The following is a 24,909-nucleotide window of genomic DNA, read 5'->3' on the forward strand; positions in this document are numbered from 1 at the left end:
CTGTACCTTGAACATGAACTTGTAATTAATTCATTCCACTAACCCATGTCAAGAAAACCCAAATCTTTTGGGAGGAACAGAACACACCAAGAGTGGCATGTCTGATGCAGTATTTTTAGTCAAATTGCAGCATTGGCGCAATTCATTCTGCCATGATTGTTTTATAATTGACTAATAGATATATAAAATGCTACGATTAGACCTTGCAGGATTGTCAAATTTAGGTAAAGTGACTTCAGAAAAAGCAGCTCAGGAACCTTTTCTAGGACTAATCATAAAGTAATTCATTTCAGCTATCACAAAGCTGTTCAAAAGTGCTCTCACCTACCATTGACCTTTTAACGTTAAAATTGAACTACTCCAAGAAGTTTGATCTGAAAGTGCACTACTCGGATTAAAAAATTTGCTCTCTTGTTTTCTGAAACATGCTATGCCATGAATCCATCCTTAGTCATAACTAAAACCACTAAAAAAGGCCATCACCTAACTGGACAAAACAACTGCTTTTAAACTCATACTTGCACCTCTAAGAATTGGTTATCAGCCCGAGCTTTTATAATTTCACCAAACAATTAATTCCTCATTACCAAAACCAGTAAGAGATAGAAAGCAATATAAAAATGGGGCTGCCGCGAATTATGATAAATATTGCATGAATTGGTTTAGTTTCATTACATCATTGAGAATCCTATACGAGCAACAAAAATATGTGTTGATATCAACACTACAAAAAGTAAAACGTGATCATGTCACGGGCGTTTTCTGATTCTTCTGAAGCCCAAGTTCGTAAGACCAACAAGCACCTATTAATATAATTGATAACAACAACATATATGTTCTTTCAATAAATGTCCCGAGTTCCTACTGAAATAAAAAGTTTCTGGGAAAGAAGTTCAATTTATTATCTATCTATTTCACTTGATGAACAAGAGTTTACTATCCTTACAACCTTTCGCTTTACTTTTTGCCTTCGTCTGACAAGCCCTCCAGCATTGTTTACTGCTTTCGCGATATCAACCTTAACAATGTGGTGATCAGAAGTACCTTTGGATGAAATGACCGAGTATGAACCAGGAACAAATTTGTAGGGCAAGTCTGAAGAATTCAGTATGTAATCCACTCGAGTCCCATACTTACATGTCCCCTGCACACCTGTTTTCACAAGCTTTTATTTAATCTATATGCCTGGAACATAAGAGTAGTGTGTGTGTGTGTGTGTTGATTGAATTGAAAACGGCGGTGAGGTTTTGTACTTTGGCCTTTGGCAATGATGACCACAGGCTCACACTCCCCTGCAAAGTCCTTTGCATCAGCATACCCTTTTCCCTTCAGAAATTTCGTCACTTCAACCTTTGGTGCAGGCTTTCCTATCTCCTCATAATACTGCAATGTGAATATGGATCAGATTAAGAACAAAGGAATTACATTTTGTTGTGGCTTTCTTGGGAATAATAGAAATTTTACCTTGGCAATGTCTGTCCATCTCTGTAATGAGTAATCTGATCCATCAAGAGAGTTAAGACCTCCTGCTAAGATGTGAGGATAATCATTTGATTGAATTATTGCATTAATCTGCTTCATCCTCCAACTTTCATCTAGATGGTCAAGTTGGGTGCAGAAGAAGTTAATTTCTCCTATCCGTGGCACGTCAATCGTTGCTTTCAACACATTTCTGCATTCAACATTAAACAAAACTGAGATTATATGTGTGATTATCCCTCCAATTCAATTCGTTTTATTTTACCTAAAGTCCGTCCACAAACTTAATTGATTATAGGGATTATTACATATAAATGGTGCCAATGACCCATATTTTTCATTTGATAAAGTTAAAGTCTCGTAGTTTCGAAAAAATAAAAACATGAAAAAACAATGTTTACCGTCAAAGATACCACATTTAAACACATAGGTATCACTTTTTGTTATCAAGTACTACTTTTTGCTTTGTGCTGAAAAAAAAAAAAAAAAAAAAAAGAAAGAAAGTAATAGTACCTGATGTACTAAAAAGTGGTACCTATGTGAACAAAAGTTGTACCTTTATGCCCAAAACAAAAGTGGTACCTGATACACAAAAAGTGATACATGTATATACAAAAAGTGGTACCTGTGTACCTAAAAGTCGTATCTTTGTGAGAATGAAATGAACGGTATTTTTCCATGTCCACATCAGCAATTTGGTCAACTCCATTTTTTCAAAACTATGAGACTTTGACTCTATCAAATGATAAATATGGGCTATTAGCACCATTTTTATGTAATAATCCCTTGATTATATTTATAGACGTGTATATATATGTTTGTGTATAAAATAGCGTTGAAACTCATCAGATACAATATGTACTAAACAACAAAAATCTGGATTATGTTGAGAAAACAAAACCCTTCTTTATAGAATGCTTGAGGAATTGGACAAATGTGAATTTTTTTTGTCTTTTTGACCATTACAGTAAGATAACAAATTTAAAGTAGGAAACAAAAAGGGCTAATTAGCCTAAAGGGAGGAAAGAAAAGTACCTGAAATCTTGATCATCAAAGATTTTCTGGACTTTCCACCGCTTAATCGGCCATTTTGACAAGATGGCATTCCCATACTCTGGTGCCCAGCTCTCCGCAAACACATACTTCATCCCCAAAGCCCGAGCCAAATCGGACAGAGGCTTCATGTTTTTCTCCTCTTCAGCCTTCACATCTTGTAGAGCCAAGATATCAGCATTGACCTCCCTAAGAACATCGAGAATGGTTCTGCTGCCTCTCAAGCTTCCATCATCCATATAATTTATCATACTCATACCGGGAGGGAAGCACACCGGGGACCTCATTGGCACTTGGCTTTTATGCTCTGTACTTAAAATCTTGCTAGAGCATCCATCTTTTTCGTCTTCCACAACACCGAGCACCTTGTTGTGAGCTAATGAGATCTCGTTATCAGGAAGATTAATCGAAACTCTCAGTTTTGCTTTCGTGAGCTTTACTTGCTCTGAAAGATGCTCGGGATAGTTTATCGCGGGATGGAGAGGCGACTGCTTGAGTATGCTCTTGGGAAGACTGTTCATGGACTTGGCCTGACTACCAACTTTTACATATTGATCATCTTCATGGACAAAAACAACTGACTTCTCTGCCTTTGGAACAGCAGGTGCAAGAGAGAACATGGCAACATTGAATGTTGCAATCCTGATGGGCCTTTCTGATATACCACCCCTTACTGGTTGGCCATTCAGAAGGTTGACAGATTTGGCGCCTAATTTTTCTTTAGGGTGAGGATGGCCTTTGCAACTCAGCTTCCCAAATCTCCTAATGATAACTCTGGGCTTCGAACGCCTCCATATCGACGGCCACCGGATTCTTGAGCATAGGTGCCAAACCTTCCTGCCAAGGATGTGCAGAATGTAAGATAATTGGAAATTGCAGGAACTTTCTCTAACCTTAATTGATTGCATTGGTCTCAAAAAAAATGCTTCACTAATGGAAAACTCTCTTGAATGTACAATGTAGACAAATCAACCAAGGTGGGGGTCTTGTTTTATGGGTGGAGAGAGAGAGAGAGAGAAGTAGTTATAGAGACAAAACAAAAATCCCAACTGCTCCATGGACTGGAGTTGGAGGTTGACTATGGAACCATGTTGTTGAGCTCCATTTGTCATGAAAGCTAAGCCAGAACTACTCCTACCAGTGAAACTAGTATTTTATTATTTTCTTCCATTTAATAGGAACCCTCCATATAAAGAAAAAAAAAAATAAACTTGACTTATATGTCTCCCAACATAATTATTCTGTTGAGGATCTCAAGAGTGCCTTTATTAACAAGCACAGCTGTAACTTTCTTTTTAATAGGTGAATAAAGCCTAAGAAATTCAATCAAGAATGTGTTGACTATACATAATTGGAATCTTAGAAGGGAATGAATGGGGTGTTGAGGTTGTGGGGTTTAAATCACAAATTCGGTTTAGGTTACGAGTGTTTTTTGTGTGATTGTTTTCTATTCCCATTAGTTCTGTTTCGCAAATTATTATAGTTTTATAATTGTTGGAATTTTTTTTTGGGGGAAGGAAAAAAATTGTCAAGGGCTGTTGCTTATGTATTTTTTTTCACTTTTTAAAATGAAAAGTGATGGTTCGAGTCTCAGAGACAAATGGATGTACTAATTTCTAAAAGAGAAAGATTAATTAATTGATTGTTTTGAGAAAGTGGATGTTATATTGATTCATTGGCAATGAGGTCAAACTTTTCTTTCTATAGCCTCCTTTGGACGTTTGTTGATGTTGGATTTCTTTGTTGTTTATTTCCTAAAAAGACCTTGAAAGTCAAAAAGGGATGGTGGGGGAGAGAGACAAGAAAGAGAAGCAGTTGTGAATGTTTGATACCATATCTAATTGGTACAGTAATGAGGCAATTATGAGACAATTATTTAAAGGGAAACCATAAAACAAAATCCACAAAGTTTTTCCTATGCAGGAGAAAGAAGAAGCATTACAACTAAGGTAAAGTAGCTTGATCAGTTCAGATTGATAAATATTTTGCGCATGACTTTGCAATTTCCTTCCAGTGTTTAAGCAAAAGATTAATATTTCTGCATTAGCTAACCAGAATTTGTTGGCATTATTGGGCAACAAACTTGCAATCCAGTGCTAGCTTATTCTTACTCTTGATAGAAAGTGTGTAGCCAGATACCGCTATACAACTTACCGCAGGGCCGACCCTGGCCCAGGCAGCAGCTGAGGGCTTTCAATTTGGGCCAAAAAAAAACTCGGCCTAGGACGGCCCTCTCAAATTTAGGACATTCGCCTAGGGCCTTCCAAAATGTTGGTCCTCTTAGGGCTGGCCATGCCTTACCGTGCATTCGCAGATGATAGCTTTTTCTTACCTTCTTCTGGGGATATTTTGGTATTTTCACAGTTATTATATAATCCTAATTCTATACGTATAGTAGGAAATGGTTTTACCGTTTACGCTTCGTCGTAATGAAATCTCACCAACTCTGTTGACGTAACACTAGTTTTGGATCAACCGTTTTGGATCAACCGTGTACTAGTTTTGGATCAACCGCCTACATTGTGTTTTACGCTTTTTTTTTTTTTTTTTTTTTTTTTAATGTTATTTTTGCAACAACTCTATGTTTCTGATTTCATTTGTGGGGCACCTAGCTCTTGTACTACTTTGTTAGGTTACAGATACAATTAAACTGTGAATTAGAGAAATCAACTAGTAATAGCACCAAAAGGTTCAATGTATAGGGAGAATTCACAACCAATAACTATCCACTCAACAAAGTACGTTTCCAACTATTGATACAGCTGACAAATCTCCACTAATAAAATCAAATAATACAATCCTCCTCTCAAATTTACATCCCAATCTTAAAACTATTACAATTATAATATTTAAAGAAATAGTGTTGTCCCATCTAACAAAATCTCAACTTTTCACCTACTATGGCTCTGGTTTTTCTTTTTCAAACACTACTATATATTCACATGACTTAACATAAATCCATCATCAATACTAAAATCACAATGTCCCTTAATTTGAGGTGTATGGACAGTCATGTACAATAATTTCTCGATAAGAACACAAAATTCATGTAAGATTGCTCATCCAAATGAGAAAAAGAAATAGAATCCAATTATCGAAAGAACACTGTGTTTTGGAAATTTATTGGAAACAAAAACATATATAGATAGAGAATGTCTACAGTACATAAATTTCAGATACAGTATCTCTCAACATGAGGATTTTCACTATAGACTTCACTTCTATAACATTAAACACTAGTATTCCACCCTTTTACTATGTGAATGTGACTTTTCTATTAACAAGGTTATTTATTTACAACTGCACAAAGTCGCAGAGAGGTGTTCGAGATAGTCCACTTCTCAAATTTTCTTGCAGACCAGTCTATCACACAGCAACTTGAGCTGCAGCTAGCCTAGCAATAGGCACCCTGTCACGAGAACGTCGTTTAGATTAGAATTACATTTATGATACTGGAGTTTAGCTTTGTTCATAAGGAATCCAAATATTTAGGGTTTGCTCGATTTGTAACTCTGAAACTAATAATAGAAAACTGCACAAAAATTCTGCTTGGTTCAGTTTTCTGAAAACTATTTTATAAAACTCAGTTATAAAAATGCATGTCTCTAGACAACTATAAAAGCAGTTTTCTGTTTTATGAGCTTTTGAAAACTGTTTTAAGAGTTACAAACCAAGCATACCCTTAGTTTCAATTCCCATCTCTTTTTCCATTTTTATTGTCTTACAAATACCTATTACTCTAAAAGTTTAAGCTATCATAGAGGGTTAATTATAATATTTATATCCTCTACGCACCCCTCACGTGTGGCCTTCTTTAGGTCAAACACATGTTCCAATTTTAGTTGTCACAGTGAGGTTTGAACTCGAGACCTTTTTGTCAACATTTCTATTCTCTTAAAGCAACTACAAAACAAGTCTACCTGAACGGAGAACACGAGACATAGTCCAGTCCAGCCTCTGCAAAAAATGCAACAGAAGAAGGCTCCCCTCCATGCTCTCCACATATTCCAACCTGTTGGTTGTCAACATCAATTATAATATCTGCATACAACTAACTAACTAACTAAAAGCTTCAAATACAACTTCTCAATATCATGGTCTGGAAGTGCTAGCTCACTTTTCTATTCACATACTTGCAATGGAACCAGCATTAAACAGGTTGGACCTACGTACATGGGTCGGATTTGGTAAATTTATGGATCAGATCTCACATGGTTGGAGTTAATTTTCCATGAGATTTTAAAATTTGACCATTTTAAAATCTATAAATCCATTCATTTATAGAAAAAGGTTTTATATGATCAAGTTGTGATCAACTACTTAAAGAATCTGCGCAATTCTCTGATCAACATCATCCCACAACCACGGAATGAAAGTAAATGAGACTGTAAGAATTAAGGGGAAAAAATAAATCACATATTTCATCAGTTCAAGCAACGGGCCTTCCTAATAGCATACAGAGTTGCTACTCACCTTCAAGCTAGGCCTTGCTCTGCGACCCCTTTCCGTGGCAATCTTGATAAGTTGGCCCACACCTTTCTGATCAAGAACCTAATAACAAGATATCCGGTTTTTATTTCCAAGCAATATTTTTCATTTATGTGTAAAATCATGCTAGTTTTGTATTTGAAAAGTCTGCTGCAAACCCAATGGACTTGCATACGGTTTAACTAACCTCGAATGGATCATTTTGGAGAATGCCTTTGGATAGGTATATAGGGAGAAACTTGCCAACATCATCTCTACTGTACCCAAATGTCATTTGGGTGAGATCATTGGTGCCAAAAGAGAAGAACTCTGCTTCTTTCGCAATCTACCAATATTAATTAAAGAATAAAAGCATCAATTAGATATAATAGATAGACTTTTTTTTTATTAAAGAAGAGAATTGCAGCATAACACTTTAATTGAGCTTCAGAATCCCCCAAATTAGTAGTTACCATAGCATATACCATAAATTCATAAAAGGCTTTTCACAAAAACATTGAGAAGAGAATTTTATATCAACATACCTCATCTGCAACAAGAGCAGCTCGAGGAATCTCAATCATGGTCCCCACTTTATAGCTCAAGGAGGTACCCATCTCCGAAAATACTTTTTTTGCAACACTGCGAATTAAATTCACTTGATGTCCTAGTTCCTGCAGCTCGAAAAGTGCCAATTTTTAGAAAGATAGGCTGCTTATATTTATAAATAAGCATTAATCAAAATCATATCAAGTTCTGATTTTCTGATATCAAGATACACACAAATGGCTAATCATACTCAGAATAACGAAGTACGTGTTGGAAGAAATAGAAAAGAATCAAATAGTGACGGGTTGGGAAGAAAGGCGGGGTCAAAAGATAGCTCTATTGGAGAAATGATCAGCCTTTCCCCTTTCATTTTGAAGTACCAAATTAAACCAAGACTCAGAAATAAGTGATGAGAAAGACAAAAACGAAGATCGAGATTCATGCCTGCGGTGTTCCAACAAGGGGAACCATTATCTCGGGATAGACAGTAACACCCTGGTTGCTCATACACACAGCAGCCTGCAAGATTGCACGTACCTGCATTTCAGTTAGCTCTGGGTACGATATCCCCAGCCTGTTGGCAAGTTAGAAAGATCCAATGAAAACATTTATTATTTGGTTCACTAAATATTCTTGAAAATAAGCCTTTAAAGCTAAAGAGACATGATCAAAGGTTTGCACACAAAGCAACATTTACATGAAGGGAGTTATATATTGCCCTCATTTATTTTTAAATGAGACAGATATAGGGAATCGAAGATTCAAAGAGGTGGGCACTTGTTTTAAAACTGTTTATTTAGGACCTTTGGTCCGGAATCCAGTTGCTCCGGATAAAGCATGAAATTTTGAGACCTGTGCACCATTAGATTCATGGCCGAGGTAGATATGACTGTGGTCATATGTTCCATGCATTCTTGAATAAACTATCTGGTCATTATAATTCTAACATGACATAATGTACCAGATATCGAATATAATGTTTTCAGTTCTATAACATTATCATAGTCTATGATATATAATGACAAACGATTTAGAAAAAAATAGTTTGAGCTAAATGCATGGAGAAAAGACTAATCCGAACGAAACTATATAGAAAAGCTCATAAAATCAGACATCAGACCTGCAGCCACGGAAACCAAGCATGGGATTTACTTCTGATAATTTCTCAATTCTTGAGTATACATCATCTTCACTCATGCCACTTTCTGCAGTTAGTTCACCAACAATCTGCTCTAAGTCACCTTCTGGTAGAAATTCATGGAGTGGAGGGTCTAACAGTCGGATTGTCACGGGAAGACCTGAAATATTAATATTTCATCTTGTAAATCAAGAAAGACTTGAAATTTTCCACCAGCTTAGCTACCAATCTTCTACTGCATGATCCATTTTGGCCCTAAATCTAACTTGTAACCAAAAGGCTGGGGGAGAAAATACCGCACTACTAATTCACATCGTGTCCTTCAAGATGGGCACAATGACAGTGCCATACCTTAATTTTAGTCAAAATTATGTCACATTTACTTATAAGAGGATAGTACCATCCATTGCACGGAAAATGCCTTCAAAATCAGCTCGTTGATAAGGCAACAGCACATTTAGTGCTGCCTTCCTCTGTTCGACCGTAACTGCCATTATCATCTTTCTCACGGCCTTTAGCCTCTCATCAGAAGCAAAGAACTGAAAGACACCACAATAGATGAAGAAGTTAAAGACTTTAGCAGTCTGAATAAATTCAATACAATGCAACACTGAAGAAGAAAAATGGAGAGACAGTTACCATGTGCTCCGTTCGACAAAGTCCAATTCCTTGAGCACCATTTTCTCGTGCTGTTAGTGCGTCTTCAGGTGTGTCAGCATTTGCCATAACCTATCACAGAATCACATTATAGAAAAATTTCCGACACTGAATAACAGTGGATTACACATCCATGACATAAAAATGCAGCACCTTGAGACGCCTTATTTTATCAGCCCAAGACATGAAAATCTCCAAATCACCACTTAGAGTTGGAGGAGAGAGTGGCTGTTTACCCAAGATCACTTCTCCTGTAGATCCGTTGAGTGAAAGCCAGTCACCTTCCCTGATAACCTTGCCTCCACAATCAACGACCTGCATTACAACGAAATAATAAATCCCTACTACTACTGTAATAACTACCATCTCACTTAATTATTGAAAACTCAACCTTCACAGCTTCATTCACACGAATCTCCGCACAACCTGAAACGCAACACTTTCCCCACCCACGGGCTACAACAGCTGCATGAGATGTCATGCCGCCTCTAGCTGTCAATATTCCAGTGGCAGCATGCATACCACCAACATCCTCTGGACTGGTTTCTGTCCGTACCTTCAGCCATACACAATCATAAACAACAATTGAAATGGATCAGGAATCAGTTTAGCTGACAGAAATGTGATCCCGTAAGAAATCATGACCATTAATTTAAGATGAAATTTTAAAAACAATGTCGGGAATGGAAGTTAGAACCAAATCATTCCTTTGCATTCCTGAGATTGTTCTAGATATGAATTATTTTTTTCCGGTAAATAACTTGATATGAATTATTTGATCAGCTTAAACCATTCTAAAAAGAAAATAAAGACAGATATGACCATACCAAGATGACAGTCTTTCCCTGTGCATGCCATGTTTCAGCATCGTTAGCGCTGAATACAACCTGCCCCACAGCTGCTCCAGGAGATGCAGGCAAGCCCATAGCGATCACTTGGTCTTTGTAAGCAGAAGGATTCTCAAACTAATTTAACAAATACATATGAGATTATTAAGAGCTTTAACCATAAGTGTGCATATGTAGCACAAATATGTATACGTCCTGCCTATTAAACTAATGAAAGAAAGCATCCAACAATTACACGTCGTTGCACTCATATAAGACACCAAAAGTAACGCAAATTATGAGCTAGTATAAGTTAATTAATTGACTGGGATATATATACACACACATAATAATTTTATTCGACGATGTAATTTAAAACCATTAGACTCTGCATAGAAATTGTTTATTAGTTCCTTAATATCAAATCATCAATAGTTGAAAATCTTTAACGATCGGAAGTTCAGATGCCGTGCTATAGTTAGTACTTTGTGTTAACATTAAGAATGTACTATATTTGCTTATAGTTAGAAAGACAAATCATTTCGTCTTTATAACATGTAGTTTTGATTGACACGTACCTGTGGATGAAGCAGTTGGTCAAGATGCTGTGGCTCCACCATCTTAACTACTGTACGAGTGTCCACGAGCCCTTCATTAACCATGTCCACAGCAATCTTCACTGCACCATGACCTGTGCGCTTGCCTGCTCGGCATTGCAGCATCCAGAGCCTATTCTCCTGAACAGTAAACTCTATATCCTGTGCACCATAAACAACATTACTAAATTATTACAACAACTTACACCAACAAAAAATGTATTGACAACCGTTAATTAATTTTTATTTTGGGGGGAAACTTTAGCTAGTTATTTTTCATTTTGTACCATTCCAATAGTTAGAAGAAATGTGATTAAAGACCCTGAAAAGCATAGAAATCCAAGAAGCACAAAATGAGATAGGTATGATATCATTTTCCATCAAGATAGGAAATTTTACCATCATATCTTTGTAATGTCGCTCCAAAATTTCACAATTCTCCACAAGCTCTTTGTAAGCTTCAGGCATGCAACTCTTCATAGTGTCCAAGTCCTCCGGAGTTCTAATTCCAGCAACAACGTCCTCTCCCTATTCAAGCTGCTTATCAGATTGATCGTAGAGTAACAATAAAATAATTGATATAAATAAATTTACAACAAAGAGGATCAAAATTGGCATAGCGCGCATTTGGTGACCTGAGCATTGATCAGAAACTCCCCATAGAGCTTCTTTTCACCAGTGCTTGGGTTCCTAGTGAACAGAACACCAGTTCCTGATGTGTTTCCCATGTTCCCAAACACCATGCATTGAATGTTCACTGCAGTTCCTTTTAACCCAGTTATCTGGTTAATGTTCCTATATTTAATGGCCCTGGGGCTATCCCAGGAATTAAATACCGCGTTGACAGCCAACTGTAGCTGCTGCTTTGGGTCTGTATATATATATATATAAGCAAAATGGACTAGTAAATTAAAAACATAGTAATGTAAATAAATATTCTAAATAGATAGAAACAATCTTGGACTTTTGATTTTGATGTAACTTGGTACCTGAGGGAAACTTTTCACCCTTAGCTTCCAGGTAGACACTCTTATATTGTTTCACCAGCTCTTTAAGATCAGAGGCTTTTAAATCGGTATCAAGCCCCACTCCTTTCTCATTTTTCAACTTTTCTAACTTTTCCTCAAATAATGAGTGTGAAATTCCCATTACCTTCAATGAAACAAAAGAGCAAAATAAATTGAGCTAGAACAATTTAGTGTCAGAATTATCAATCAATTGCATTGATGTGAAAGATTTTTCTTGCCTAGGGAACTTGCAGAACAAATTACTTAGTAATCTAAGAAAGCAAGTTGATCCACACAGAGCTGACAAGATCAAAACAACGTATTTCTCAGATAATATAATGATTTGCATTAGAAAAGGAACACTCACAACGTCTCCGAACATGTCCAAAAACCGTCTGTATGAATCATATGCAAACCGCTCTCCACTTTTTGCAGCCAAACCAGCAACCACTTCATCGTTTAGTCCAAGGTTGAGCACAGTGTCCATCATACCAGGCATAGATATCTAAATATTATATGAAAGAAAATGTTTATAAATGAATTGGAAAATATATAAATATTCAGTTAGGGACAATCTACATATGGGCAGATTAAATGTATATATTGTGGTTGCATACTTGCAGATGCAATTGCTCGAAGTAAGTCCTCTACTGATTTTCACTCAAAATAAACCATAGCCCTACTAAACAAAAAGAAATAATTTCTTTTCTTGCAAGAATTTGCAGACAAGAGTCTCAAGTTTTAACATGCATTTCAATTACAAATGTTGCAAATGGTTCATCCTTTCCTATAATTTTATTTAATCCACCATTTTTCATACTTTTCTATCACAGAAAATTTATTTTCATAACTTCTTAAATTAAAATTAAGCAGTTTTTAATCTATGTTTAAACTCATTTCCTGATTTTTTTCTAATTTTATTTTGTTATACAGAATCGAAGGAGTGATAGCAACACGGCTGCAAAAGAGGCAAGCATAACATAATCCCCAATCTTAAATATATGTTATCCCAAATTACAGCTTCCCAGCACAAATCTTATGGCATAGAACCTAATTAAGTTCAATGAAGGCAGAAAAGAAGAGAGTTCTATCACTAATTGATTAAGAATTTAAGATGAACATATACTTATCAAAAAATAAAATAAAAGAATTTAAGATGAACATAAGAAAAGTGACTACCAACAACTTGGAAAAAACCGAACTTTCTGATTATATGCGCAAAAATGTAATTCTCATTCTCAACCCTTATTTTCAAGTTTCAAAGTACAATTCTTTACCATTGACCTGATTCGAATATGTACTTTTTGATCCCATACCGGGGTGGGATGGAGGTTTTTATAACCAAGTTTCAGATTTCAACATGCCATTTTTTTTCCTAGAATTAATTCAGATGTTGAATGTTGTTTTCCACCTCTCACATTACATCACTTTTCTACTAGCATTCTTGATGTGAAACTCATGAATAGGTTGAAAATACCATGATAATGGTTAGAGCCATTTTAACGTTACGTGTCAAATGATGAAAAGCACACTTAAACACACATAAAATGCCTTACCGCAGCACCAGAGCGAACAGAGAGGAGGAGTGGCTTGGCCGGATCGCCAAGGAAAGCCCCCATATCCTTCTCCACACTCTTCAAACCTTCCGTTATCTCGTCCCACAGTCCATCAGGTAGCTTCTTGCCATTCTGTTGATACTCTTGGCATGCTTCTGTTGATATTGTAAGCCCTGGTGGCACTGACAGCCCAATGCTTGCCATTTCTGCCAAGTTTGCTCCTTTACCTCCCAACTACAACATACACAATCATGTGCATGTCCATTAAAATTCTAAGCTAGATAAAACTTTATTGCTAATGCTAAATATAATTGGAGAAAATTTTATGGCAGTTTTTCTTTTAGGCAAGTATATCTGTACAAATTATTAAATGAAACAATTGTTTATGGAATGAAATAAATCAAAGACACTTTCTTTTTATTTTTATCCCAGCAAATAACCCTCAAAATGCGCTGAGAGAGACTTGCCCTCGGACCACTGGTAAGTAGTCTTGCACACTCACCCCAAGTCCTTCCCCATCCTGATCCAACGTGGGACCAGCCCCCTCTAATGCTAGGCCACGTGTCTTTGGTTTTTTTTTTTTTTTTTTGAACTACTGGGTATCCCCCCAACCCCCAACACACACTCACATGGAACTAGTAAGGCTATGCCACAGATGTGGCCCCAAAGAGATTGATTGCACTCGAGAGGTTTCAAACCTGAGACGTAATGCTTCATGACCCATGAGGCACCAAGTCTTAGGGCTGCACCACTGGAGTCAACCCCTTACGCCATATGTCTTGGCAAATCTAAAACACTTGAAATGAGAGAATATGCCATATTCTAGAAACCAAGCCCTTCACCCCCACATTCCAAGGACACTAATTAACCACTGTGCTACAAAGGCCTTGATGACAATGTACCTCTAGGGTGATCTAATTAACGACCGCGAAAGCATCACAAATATTTGGATGTTGCAAGAAAATGAATAGTTCAGTGAGATAAATTTCCATCTTTCAAAGAAGGAAAAAGCTATACTTAGGCGCTTTCACTGGACACGTGATAGGCTTGCTCTCCGAACAAATATTTGGGTTACTAATAATGCTACATTTCTCATAAAGCACTAAATTCAACCAGTGTCCAAATGCACCCAAGTAACTTCGACGATAAAATAAGGAAAAACAGAGATGTTGAGACGGAAAAAAGCTGATCATAAATTAATCAATAACTGAAACAAGAACAAACAAATGAGGTTTTTGCTTGTAGAAAGTAGTAATAGGTTACTGACCAAGGACTTCATGCCTTTGTTGCCTTCACTCTTTCCTTTGCCAAAAGTAAATACTCTCTGTGACAACAAGAACAGAGGAGTTACATGCTTGTAGCATTACAAAACACAATTGCACCAATTTAAAAAGAAGAAGACAGATATGTTTATAAATGTGTGTATGTGTGTGTGTAGAGAGAGAGAGAGAGAAATCTTTCATGCATTAGCCTTTCACCACCCCAGTGATCAAAAAACTATAGCAATAGCTACTACCAACGAGTCAGTGGCCTAACGGTATCAGTCTCTTATCTCGAAGGTCAGCGGTTCAAGTCTCAACAAAAACAAGTGTGTGTGAGTACCAACTAAAAAAAATAATTATAATATATATATATATATGGAGATTGAATCATGTATATGTGTCATCATCCCCCAGAAACCAAATCAAATTAGAATAGCTACTACCCAGAAACAAAATCAGAAATCTAAATTGAATTGCAGCTTAGAATATTGATTCCCTACATATTATCTATTACTTCATACTGTATTTGGTATAACATATGTTTAAAAAGTTTGATTTTATACATATTTTTTGGTATATAACATGGGTTTACCAAAATTGAGAGAGAAGTTCATGACTTACCTTCATGGTGGTGTTGACAAAGAAAGCAACCACAAGAAGTGCTTGTTGGTTCAAGAAATGCAAATGCAAGATCACAGAGTGCTCAAAGTTGGTTTAAGTATTGGTCCGAAGTGGGACCCAATAATATTGGTCTTGGCCTTTACCTAGGATTAAAACACGTAGGCTAAAAAATTGCTATGTGGCCAGTGAAGCCCATGTCGTCATGACAACTGATGCAAACAGAGGTAGTGTAGTATACCAATTTGGGAATTGTGCCTTAATTTACTATTCAAACAAATCCATGCAACAACTTGCTGGTTGAGAAATAAATGGCCTAGATACCGCCAAGATTGTTGGTCATTTTGTACCAGAATTGTAGTTATAACTTATATATATTGTATTCAATGTGTATGTTGATTTTGGTGATGTAAAGACAATGAGAATTGAAATAAAATTTGGTAATATAAAGACAATGAGAATTGAAATAAAAGATAAAGATGACACAGTTGCATTGGGAATAGGTATGTGCAAATTTAATTGCGTACCAAAAAATATATATATAAGCGATAAGAAAGATGATAAAGATCACACATCTGCATTGGGAATAGGTATGTGCAAATTTACTTGCATACCAAAAAAAAACAAATAAAAACGATAAGAAAAATTATAATTTTTAAACTTATTTGTTGAGTGTAGTGTTCTTATCCAATTAATGTACTAAGTGGAATTTATCTTTGAATTTATTTATTACATCAAACGGATAGAAATCAAGTAGACGTGAATCATTTTGTCCCAAAAATCTTAAATTCTTTTGAAAGTATGGTTAGATTGAAAATAAAATTTTTAAGGGTTCGTTTGATTAGATAGAACTAACAAAAAAGGACAAGAATCGAAAAATATTTTAACTTTTTGTACGTTTGTTTATGATTGAACGGAAAGTTTTCAGGAAACTGGGATTCCCGAAAATAGCTAATTTTCTCTAAAACGATTCCTGTATAAAACACGCGAAATTTTTTTTTTCCCGAGAAAGTTGTGAAGTTATATTTTAAATTCCTATTATACCCCTAATTATCAATTGGTTTCCTTTATCTTTTTCTCTTCTTTTTTTTTCAAATAGGTATATACATATAACATATTATGGTGGTTATTTTTTAAAGTGCATTATATTAATTTATATACATATCAACTAGATTTTAGAATTTGGATATTAAAGTTATTATAAGTTTTAGGAAATATATACATTTATTAAAAAGAAAAATACAAAATATTCTATAGTTATATAATTTTAGTTAAATTCAAAAAGAAAACCCTCATAAACTTAGTTGTTTTATGTAAAATTCTATTGGTATTGGTTATTCTAATATAAACAAACATATAGTGGACCAATTCTAATCTTATTCGATTTCATCAAAGTCCTTACAATTACTATATAAATTGTAATGTCTAAATCATATATATATATATATATATATATATATATTTACTAAAGTAATTCAGGTGACTTGGTGTTTCATACAAGTTCAGAATATTATTATCAACAACAAAATTTGATGCATGAATTAATTTTACTTAAATTTATTTATATTTTTAGTATTTAAAATTATAAGGGCAATTTTGTCAAGTACAATCATTTTCTTTTCTTTTTCATTCTATCCAAACTAACAATATAATATTTTCTCACAACTTTCTTGAAAAATTTTCACGCTAACTAAATGCACCATGGAAACTTAATTTTCTTTTTCTTTACTTCACTTTCTTTCACTTTCACTTTCCACCATTTATTTCTGTCTAACCAAACGAACCAAGGAAATAAGATTCCCGTATCAAGCAAATGGCACCTCAGTCAAGTATCTAAATCATCATGGGTTATACCAAGGAATTTTTTTTTTTTTTTTTTGCGAAAACTATTCTTTTGTATGTTAATTTCCTATTTTATCCAAATTAGAGTTATCGTTTACGTGTTAAGTTTTTGCTCTAAATAATTAAATCAAAACTGTACCTCAAATGACTGACACCTACGAAAAATCAAACACATATGAAGTCCTCAGTTCATGATCATTAAACTTGAAACCACGACGAAAATAATAATAATAATAATAATTAATTCATAATTCATATTTTACTATTTCTTTGTTAAAATAAATTATTTTTATTTAGGAAAAAAATTCTTGCACCAAATAGTTGCAATGAATTATTCTTATTTTAGTATATCTTGGTAGGCTGGTTATTAAATTAACAATATGCGTATAGTATACATAGTTTATTGTTAAGTTTAAAGTTGGTACATGGTTAAATTGTAAGCATAGATGAATTGCCAAAGGCCTAATATATTGTCTAAGTATTTGTATGAATAAAATACATGCATAGGAAGCATGAATGAGTTGCTAATTTAAAAGTATAAATATATATACTTGTGAACGCATGGTTGAATTGTCAATGTATAAATAAATATACTTAGACACGGTTAAATTGTCAATGTATAAATAAATATACTTAGACATGGTTAAATTGTCAATATATAAATAAATATATTTTTAATGGCATGGTTGATTTGTCAACGCATATACCTACTTAATTGGCCAATTATGTAATAAATAAGGAATCTACTTTTTTAATTGGCCAATTATGCAACAAATAAGGAAGCGGAGCCCTCTATTTAGTTGTATTTGGTATAAATAGCCAATTAAAAATTATTACGTTAGATAATTCACTACAAGTATTGTGTGTGAGTATCACTACTCATTTATTTATTTTATTAGTATTTGAAATCAGAAGTGTATTTTGGTAAGTATAATTATTTTCTTTTTCTTTTTATACTATCCAAACTAACAAAATAATATTTTTTCACAATTTTCTTCAAAAAATTTCTTGCTAACCAAATGAATGATACAAACTTGATTTTCCTTTCTTCTACTTCACTTTTTTTTCACTTTTATTTTCCATTATAAATTTTCATCTAACCAAACACACTCTAAAATTCTTATCCATTTGATATATTGAGTAAGACCTTACCTTTGAATTTATATATCCACTATATCAAATGGATGGGTTTAGGTCTGAAAATTCTGTATATATATCATTACTCAAATGATAAACTTGAGATAAACAATTTAAAGAGAGATTATATTCGTTTTAAACTGATCACGAGAGTCTCTTTGGACTCTTATCTTTGGAGTCACTACAAAAACCAATCCATTTATGTAACATTACTCAAAAACGAATTAGTATACATATCTGTGTAAATTTACTTGCATAACAAAAAGCAAATTAGCCCCATTCCTCTTAAATACATATATGATTACAATTTAATGAAGCTCGGGCAATCGGCTTGAGCTTTTTCATTAAGTAAAGGAGCCGAACTTTGAATATGATTTTTGGCTCATTCAGTTAACAAATCGATCCCAAACACTATTAGGCTTGTGAGCACTAAGTTCATGTAAACTCGCATATATTCATGAATACTTTCATAAACGTAAAATTATGTAGGCTTGCATAGGTTCATGAATGGAAGCTCATAACCATAAACTTGTGTATTCTCGTACAAGTTTATGCATGAGTCAAAGTGATTTCAACATGAGATCAAATCAAGACACACGACTTTTGTTATTAAATGAACCGCTTCTAAACTTTTTAAAATAATGACAAGCCGTGTTCAAGCTTAATGATGAGCGCTCAAATGTGACGCATTTTAGCACCTAAGTAAGGGTATTTTAGTCCATGCATCTATCTTTATTTTCCCGTTTTAGTACTTGTTTGTATTTTTGTCTATTTCAAGTCAATAAGGTTCAAACAGGCTAAAAATGGTCTTTTATAGCCTTTTTGGAGTCAAACAAAAGTTCCTAGAATATTTCGGAAAAATCTGAAAAAAGGTAAAAAAAAATGCTAAAAAATTGGATGGATTGAAGATTTCTTCGATTGATCGAAAATGTGCTGGCAGCGAACTATTTTATTTCCGCGTGCTCGAACTCCACCTACCACATAGTTGCGGGATTAGATATTTTTGGGACTATATTTCTGACTTAGTGATTAAGAAAATGACCTTGTATTTAAAGGGAATTGAACCATTTTTGTAATATATCATATCATATCTTTAGTCTTCAATGTTTTTTTATTATAATTTTTATTTTCTCTCTCTATAAAAGTTAGAGATTAGGGTTAGAAGAAAAGAGAAGAGTGGAGGCACCAAGAACACATCTTTAGATTTACACACTCTCTCTCTTTAGAATTCAACAAAGAAAAAGATAAAGAAGATGGAGCAATGTTTGGGGATTACCCTTGAGGGTTCCAAGATCATACTCACCTCCTCCATGATTGACTAGACTTCTCCTTAGGACTTGGATGAGCCCCAAGCTTGTAATCTAAACTACTATCTCTTAACTTTTTGGGGAATTTATCTTGTGATTAGTGCTATAGCCTTGTGAATAAAATGAATCTTGGTATATTTCTATAATTTTTATGGTTTAATTCTTCCTATTAATTCTCTAGTTTATTTATATATCTATATGTGATTAAATTGGAAATTATGTTTCACATGATTTATATGGTTTAATTCTTCCTATTGATTCTCTTTGTGATTACATGTTATCTTATGTGTGATTATTTGGGAATTGATCTCTACACTAGTTTCTCTATGTTGGTTGCATGTCTATATGTGATTAATTAAAGATATAGTAATGGCTATATATGGTATTCATTGAATAGGTTTTGATGGATTATTCTTATGCTTGATGGGTTGTTCTACAATTTAATTCATGCTTGTAGGTAGGTAGACAATCTTTACATGATTTGATATTCTATGACTTATTATTGCAAATTCTATGATTCTCTAAATTGATGTGTGCTACAATTGTTACTAGTTTGATGGGTCATACTTAGAATTGATAGGTTGTGCTACATTTAGTTTATTTGTTGGTTATGTAGACAATTCATATATGAATTTGATGGCACATGCTTAATATTGCAATTAATAGTCGCATTTTATTCACAAGAATGTTTTCTCCAAATTAGTTGAAAGTGTGTGGTTTGGTGAACAAGCTTGGTGGCGATTCCAATGTACCCCAAGACCTCACTTCTCATCTCTTAAATCCCTATCTCAACTTAGTTTTATTTTAATTGCATTTCTATTAATTGAAGTAGTTTAATCATCTCATCAAATCTCTCCTTTGCAATTTTGTGATCCACTAAAGTCGAAGTTAAATTCCAACAAGTATAATCCCTTGGGACGATCCCTACTCACTCTTGCTACGTTAGTAGTAGTGGTGATAGTGGTTTTTATAAATTTAAACTTGACCAAAAAGATTTCTCTTGGACCGCACATTCACTACATTATTTTGGCGTATACAAGCGGCCTCGTCACTTAACTTTTCGAACTCATCACTTGAACCCTAATAGATTCAAGCTCGATTCGGCTCAATTCATTTGTAGCTCTCTTTCTCTCTGTCTATATATATATATATACTGTATATATAAATGCTACAACTTCTACCAATTTGAGTTTTTGGGTAAATTATACGAACCTCTTATATGATTTGCTATAATTATAGGGACTTCCCTTATGATTTGCAAAATTACACAAGCCTCCCCTAAAAATGAAACTTGTTACACACGCCTTCCCTAAAAAGGAAAAATATCACTTACCTCCCTCAAGGTTAGGCTTAACTACACACGGTACCCCTAATGTTTAAAAAATTACACTGGCCTCCCTCCAAACTAACCGACGTTTTATTCAAGTAATTGTCCATGTTAAATGACTACAATACCCCTTAATATTTTATTAATATCACATAAAGAGAATATTTTTTTGAGATTTCTATATTGCCCATGGGTGGGTTTTGGAGGGAAAAAATAAAACTGACGGCTAGTTTTTTTCTTCTCTCACTCACGCCCATATTGCACATAAACTCTAGCCAAGAACTCCATCATCTCTAGTCCGACTACCTCTCCCTTTATCATCCACCTCTCTCTCTTTAAATAACTAAGTACATAATTTTATTTATATTCTTTTCGTTGACAATCCATCTCTTCATGGAAGAAGTATAAATTCAACAATACGAAAAGGTTCTAATTAATTTATGATTAAGAAATAAATGAGATACTACTGAATTACTATCCTTGCCAAATATTTAGCATTGTTGTAACATTTTTAAAACATGAAACTAATTCAGGACAATTGTTAATGTATTTTACGAAAATATTATTAATTTATAATTAAGTTTAATATTATTATTTTTTACCTTATTATTGTTTAAAATCGCCCCTACCGAAACAAATTTCTAAATCTGTCACTCCTCGTAAGATATCATTACTCTGCCTTGCTATTTATTGGTATTTGGTACCATTTACTTTCTAATTGTTGTCTATTATAAATTCCAATATTCCACAACTAGGGGGGGCGAAGTTCTAATTTCGCAATCATTTTATATAGATTATTTATGGATTTACTAAGGCACAAGCAACAGCAAAGGAAGGAATTCTTTTCGACATCCCGAACCTGAATTCTCTTCGGCACACTAGACCATTCTAGGAAGGATATAAAAATCACCCCAGAGGTGAGGTCCACACCTCCCATAGGACGAACTCCACTCTTTTCTATACCCTAGATGAGGCACGGACTCAATTCAGCCCAGTAGGGGAGCCGATACCGTCACTGAATTTTTTAAAATTTATATTATCATCTATAATTTTAATTAAAATTTTAAAAACACTCCCACTGAATTTTTTTAATTTACATTATTACGTATAGTTTCAACTAAAATTTCAAAAATGCCCCCACTCAATTTTTTTAATTTACATTATTACCTATAATTTCAATTAAAATTTCAAAATTACCCCAACTCAATTTTTTAAAATACTCCATTTCACATTTTTACCCCACTAATTTTTTTAAAAAAAATTCTTATATTTATTATTTTATTTTAAAAATATTTGTCTTCAATTTTATTTATTCTTCAATGACGCCCCCCTCAATAAAATTTCTAAGTCCGTCACTGCACTAGATCGTGCACATTAAGATCCCTAACCAAGGAAAGTAAATTAGATGTTAAGAATAAGAATCTTGCTATAGGTAGAACCAAACAGCCAAAACATTAGCAGAGTGGTATTTGGCCATGTTATGCATTTTTGGCTAACCATAAATCAGTCGGCTAAAATTTTGAGTTATTTGGTTGTCTAAAAATTAGTTTGTTAAATAGGTAGGTAATACTAACCTAGCTACAAAGATTCTGAACTCACTATTTGGAGATTAGGTTACTTTTAGAGAATTATTTCGATAATTATCTGGTGCATATGGAACTGAGAGACTGCACACTTCCGTTGGCGAATTATTGAGTATAAGAGACCCGACACCACCGTCATTAAAAAAATAATAATAATAAATAAAATCATAATGAATGGTATAATTGACTTTTCTTAGTTTCACTCTTTGATAAAAAAAATTAAAAATTAAAACTTTACTCTAATTAATCGTACTCAAAGAATGAATTTACTAAATAAATAAGAAATAAAAATCTCATCCATAATATGTACCTTTTTGGTGGTTGGTGTCGGGTCAGATAGTGGGGTGAGAATGGCTTGCGAGCGAGACCGGGTCCGAAGTGGTGGCTCGCGTCTCTTGGACTTTGTGGCGCCAAAGGCGAATCCATTTGTATTGCTTTGCGAGTCCTGACAACGAGTGACTCGCACTTTACCGGACCACTGGCTCACATGAAACGACGCAGTACGGTTCCCTCTAACAACATCAATCTGATCAACACACTTTTCCTTCAACACTAGTAGTAGTCTTTGAGCATGTACATCGTTTGTGTGTCTTATCACCATGTTTTTCACTACTGAAGACATCTTCCAATAATTCTTTTTTTCTGCTAATAAATATGCAAAAATTTAGAAGTGCTAATATGAAATGAAAACAATTTGTTATAATTTGAAAATAGGTAAATTACACTGGCCTCCCTTATAGAATGCCTAAATAACAAAGACTTTCCCTATCGTTTCAAAAATGACATTAACCTCCCTTGTTAGGGTCAAACTTTGTTTACTTTCTTTAGAATAATTCTTTTACACAAAAAAAAAATAAAAATAAAAAAATAAAAATACAAAACATTTTGAGAATTCATTTGACAATTTCTTTTTATATATTTTATTAAAATATTAGGTATAAGGTTCAACACTTCTTTAATGTAAACAATTCATTGAGTATCATCAATTAATATATATATATATATATATATATATATATATATATATATATGAATTATTAGAGAGGGAAAAAAACAAATAAGTAAATAAATAAAATAAAATCAGAGAAAACAAAAAAGAAAAAATTTAAAATTGGAAGTTCAAAATTAGAAGTGAGATAGCCATCACTTTAAAAAAAAAAAAAAAAAAAAAAAAAAATGGGGAATTATAATTGGAAAGCACCAAATTGTAGGATCAAAAAATTCAAAGCATTATTCAAATCCTATTCATATCAGCTTTCTTTTAATAAATAGCTGTGTATATAATAAGAAGATACACACATGATGAATAATATATACAGGTTTTCTTTTACACAGTTACTTACATACCCAAATATACATATATATATTGATAACTTCGAAAGCTCAAATGATCACCGGAACAACAGCTTCTTATATGAGTTAAATTCACACTACTCTCTGATCTTCAAGTTGTACCAACTTATAATTGCAGATCCAATACAAAGAAAATATCATATAAATGGTTTTTTTTTTCAAAAAACATATAAGAATTCAATATCAAAATGAAAGATTAAAAGAGAAAAAAAAAAAAAAAAAAAAAAAAAAAAAAAAAAACAAAGAAAGCTGAATATGAATTAAGTTGTCATTGAATCAAAGTGCCGATAAACACCCATTACCTACCATTTAACATTAAAGTAATCATGTATATCGAAGATCAATAACAAGTCCTTATATAGAAAATGAAAATAAAAATAAAAATAAAAAAGAAGAAAACATAAATGAATTAACGTACCCGTCAAGTTGAACTCTTTTGTTCAGTCTCAGAGCGCTGTGTGAAACAGAGATGGCCGTTGGTTTCTTCTGGTCTCTTTTTTCATTTTTCATTTTTTAATTTGTAATTATTAATTCTTTTTATTTTATTTTCCCCTTATCATATAGTTTATGGGCTTTAATGAGTGGACGAAATTACGAAAGTAGCGCCAAGTCGTTAACGCAAGTGATGAAAGCGTTGATTTATTTGAACTGACCTTTTTGCCCTTTAACCACTTGTGTGTTGTGGCAAATGAACCATGTGATGCCCTTATTATAATTATTGGTATGCCCCCACCAATGACGATGTATTATTTCAAAAAAAAAGTTAATCCACTTACTTGTAATATTACTAATAAAGTGAGAATATGTTTTATACATATATTTATATATGTATATATATATATAACGAAAAGAACTAACATTAGACTGATAATAGAATACATTCAGAAGTGCAAGCATTTAATAACCACTCCAACCATATGCTTCACTCGAAATTAATACATTTAGCTTCCAAAGCCTTTTTGCTCAAAAGATGAGCAATAACATTTTCCTTTACGAGGGGTCCAAACAAGAGAAGCACCCACACAAGAAAGCAAAAGGGAAGGAACATTGGCCTGGCTATGGAATGCTTGTGATGATTCGTCAGCTTGCATTGGCTTGGCGGCATTTATTTGTTGGTCTATGTGGAAGTGCAAAAATGATCTCATGTTCAA

General features: G+C 33.9%; 2 protein-coding genes across 3 annotated transcripts; both read right to left on the minus strand.

Annotated features, from left to right (window-relative positions):
- Window positions 1-621: 621 nt before the first annotated feature.
- Window positions 622-3,475, minus strand: LOC132294739 (uncharacterized). Its single transcript, XM_059792741.1, has 4 exons — window positions 2,515-3,475; window positions 1,465-1,672; window positions 1,254-1,383; window positions 622-1,152 (listed from the first exon to the last, which is right to left on the minus strand). The coding sequence occupies exons 1-4, from the start codon at window positions 3,438-3,440 to the stop codon at window positions 902-904; spliced, it is 1,515 nt and encodes a 504-aa protein (XP_059648724.1). The 5' UTR covers window positions 3,441-3,475; the 3' UTR covers window positions 622-901.
- Window positions 3,476-5,065: 1,590 nt separating this feature from the next.
- On the minus strand, window positions 5,066-24,308 carry LOC132295105 (pyruvate, phosphate dikinase, chloroplastic). 2 transcript variants are annotated; one of them, XM_059793208.1, is made up of 21 exons: window positions 24,177-24,308; window positions 22,716-23,047; window positions 14,597-14,653; window positions 13,330-13,563; window positions 12,141-12,278; window positions 11,756-11,918; window positions 11,402-11,637; window positions 11,166-11,294; window positions 10,749-10,928; window positions 10,171-10,308; window positions 9,735-9,899; window positions 9,497-9,658; window positions 9,326-9,415; window positions 9,087-9,225; window positions 8,669-8,846; window positions 7,993-8,122; window positions 7,545-7,673; window positions 7,208-7,345; window positions 7,006-7,083; window positions 6,453-6,544; window positions 5,066-5,941 (listed from the first exon to the last, which is right to left on the minus strand). In XM_059793208.1, exons 2-21 carry the CDS (start codon window positions 23,025-23,027, stop codon window positions 5,899-5,901), a joined length of 2,931 nt encoding a protein of 976 aa, XP_059649191.1. In that variant the 5' UTR covers window positions 23,028-23,047; window positions 24,177-24,308; the 3' UTR covers window positions 5,066-5,898. The 2 variants fall into 2 exon arrangements, with proteins under 2 accessions (XP_059649191.1, XP_059649184.1); XM_059793201.1 differs by lacking the exon at window positions 24,177-24,308 and adding an exon at window positions 24,065-24,109.
- Window positions 24,309-24,909: the final 601 nt, after the last annotated feature.

The sequence above is a fragment of the Cornus florida genome, unplaced genomic scaffold (assembly GCF_030987335.1).
Source record: "Cornus florida cultivar Cherokee Brave unplaced genomic scaffold, ASM3098733v1 CherokeeBrave_3.0.0_Hap2_Chr01, whole genome shotgun sequence".
NCBI classification, from domain to species: Eukaryota; Viridiplantae; Streptophyta; class Magnoliopsida; order Cornales; family Cornaceae; genus Cornus; species Cornus florida.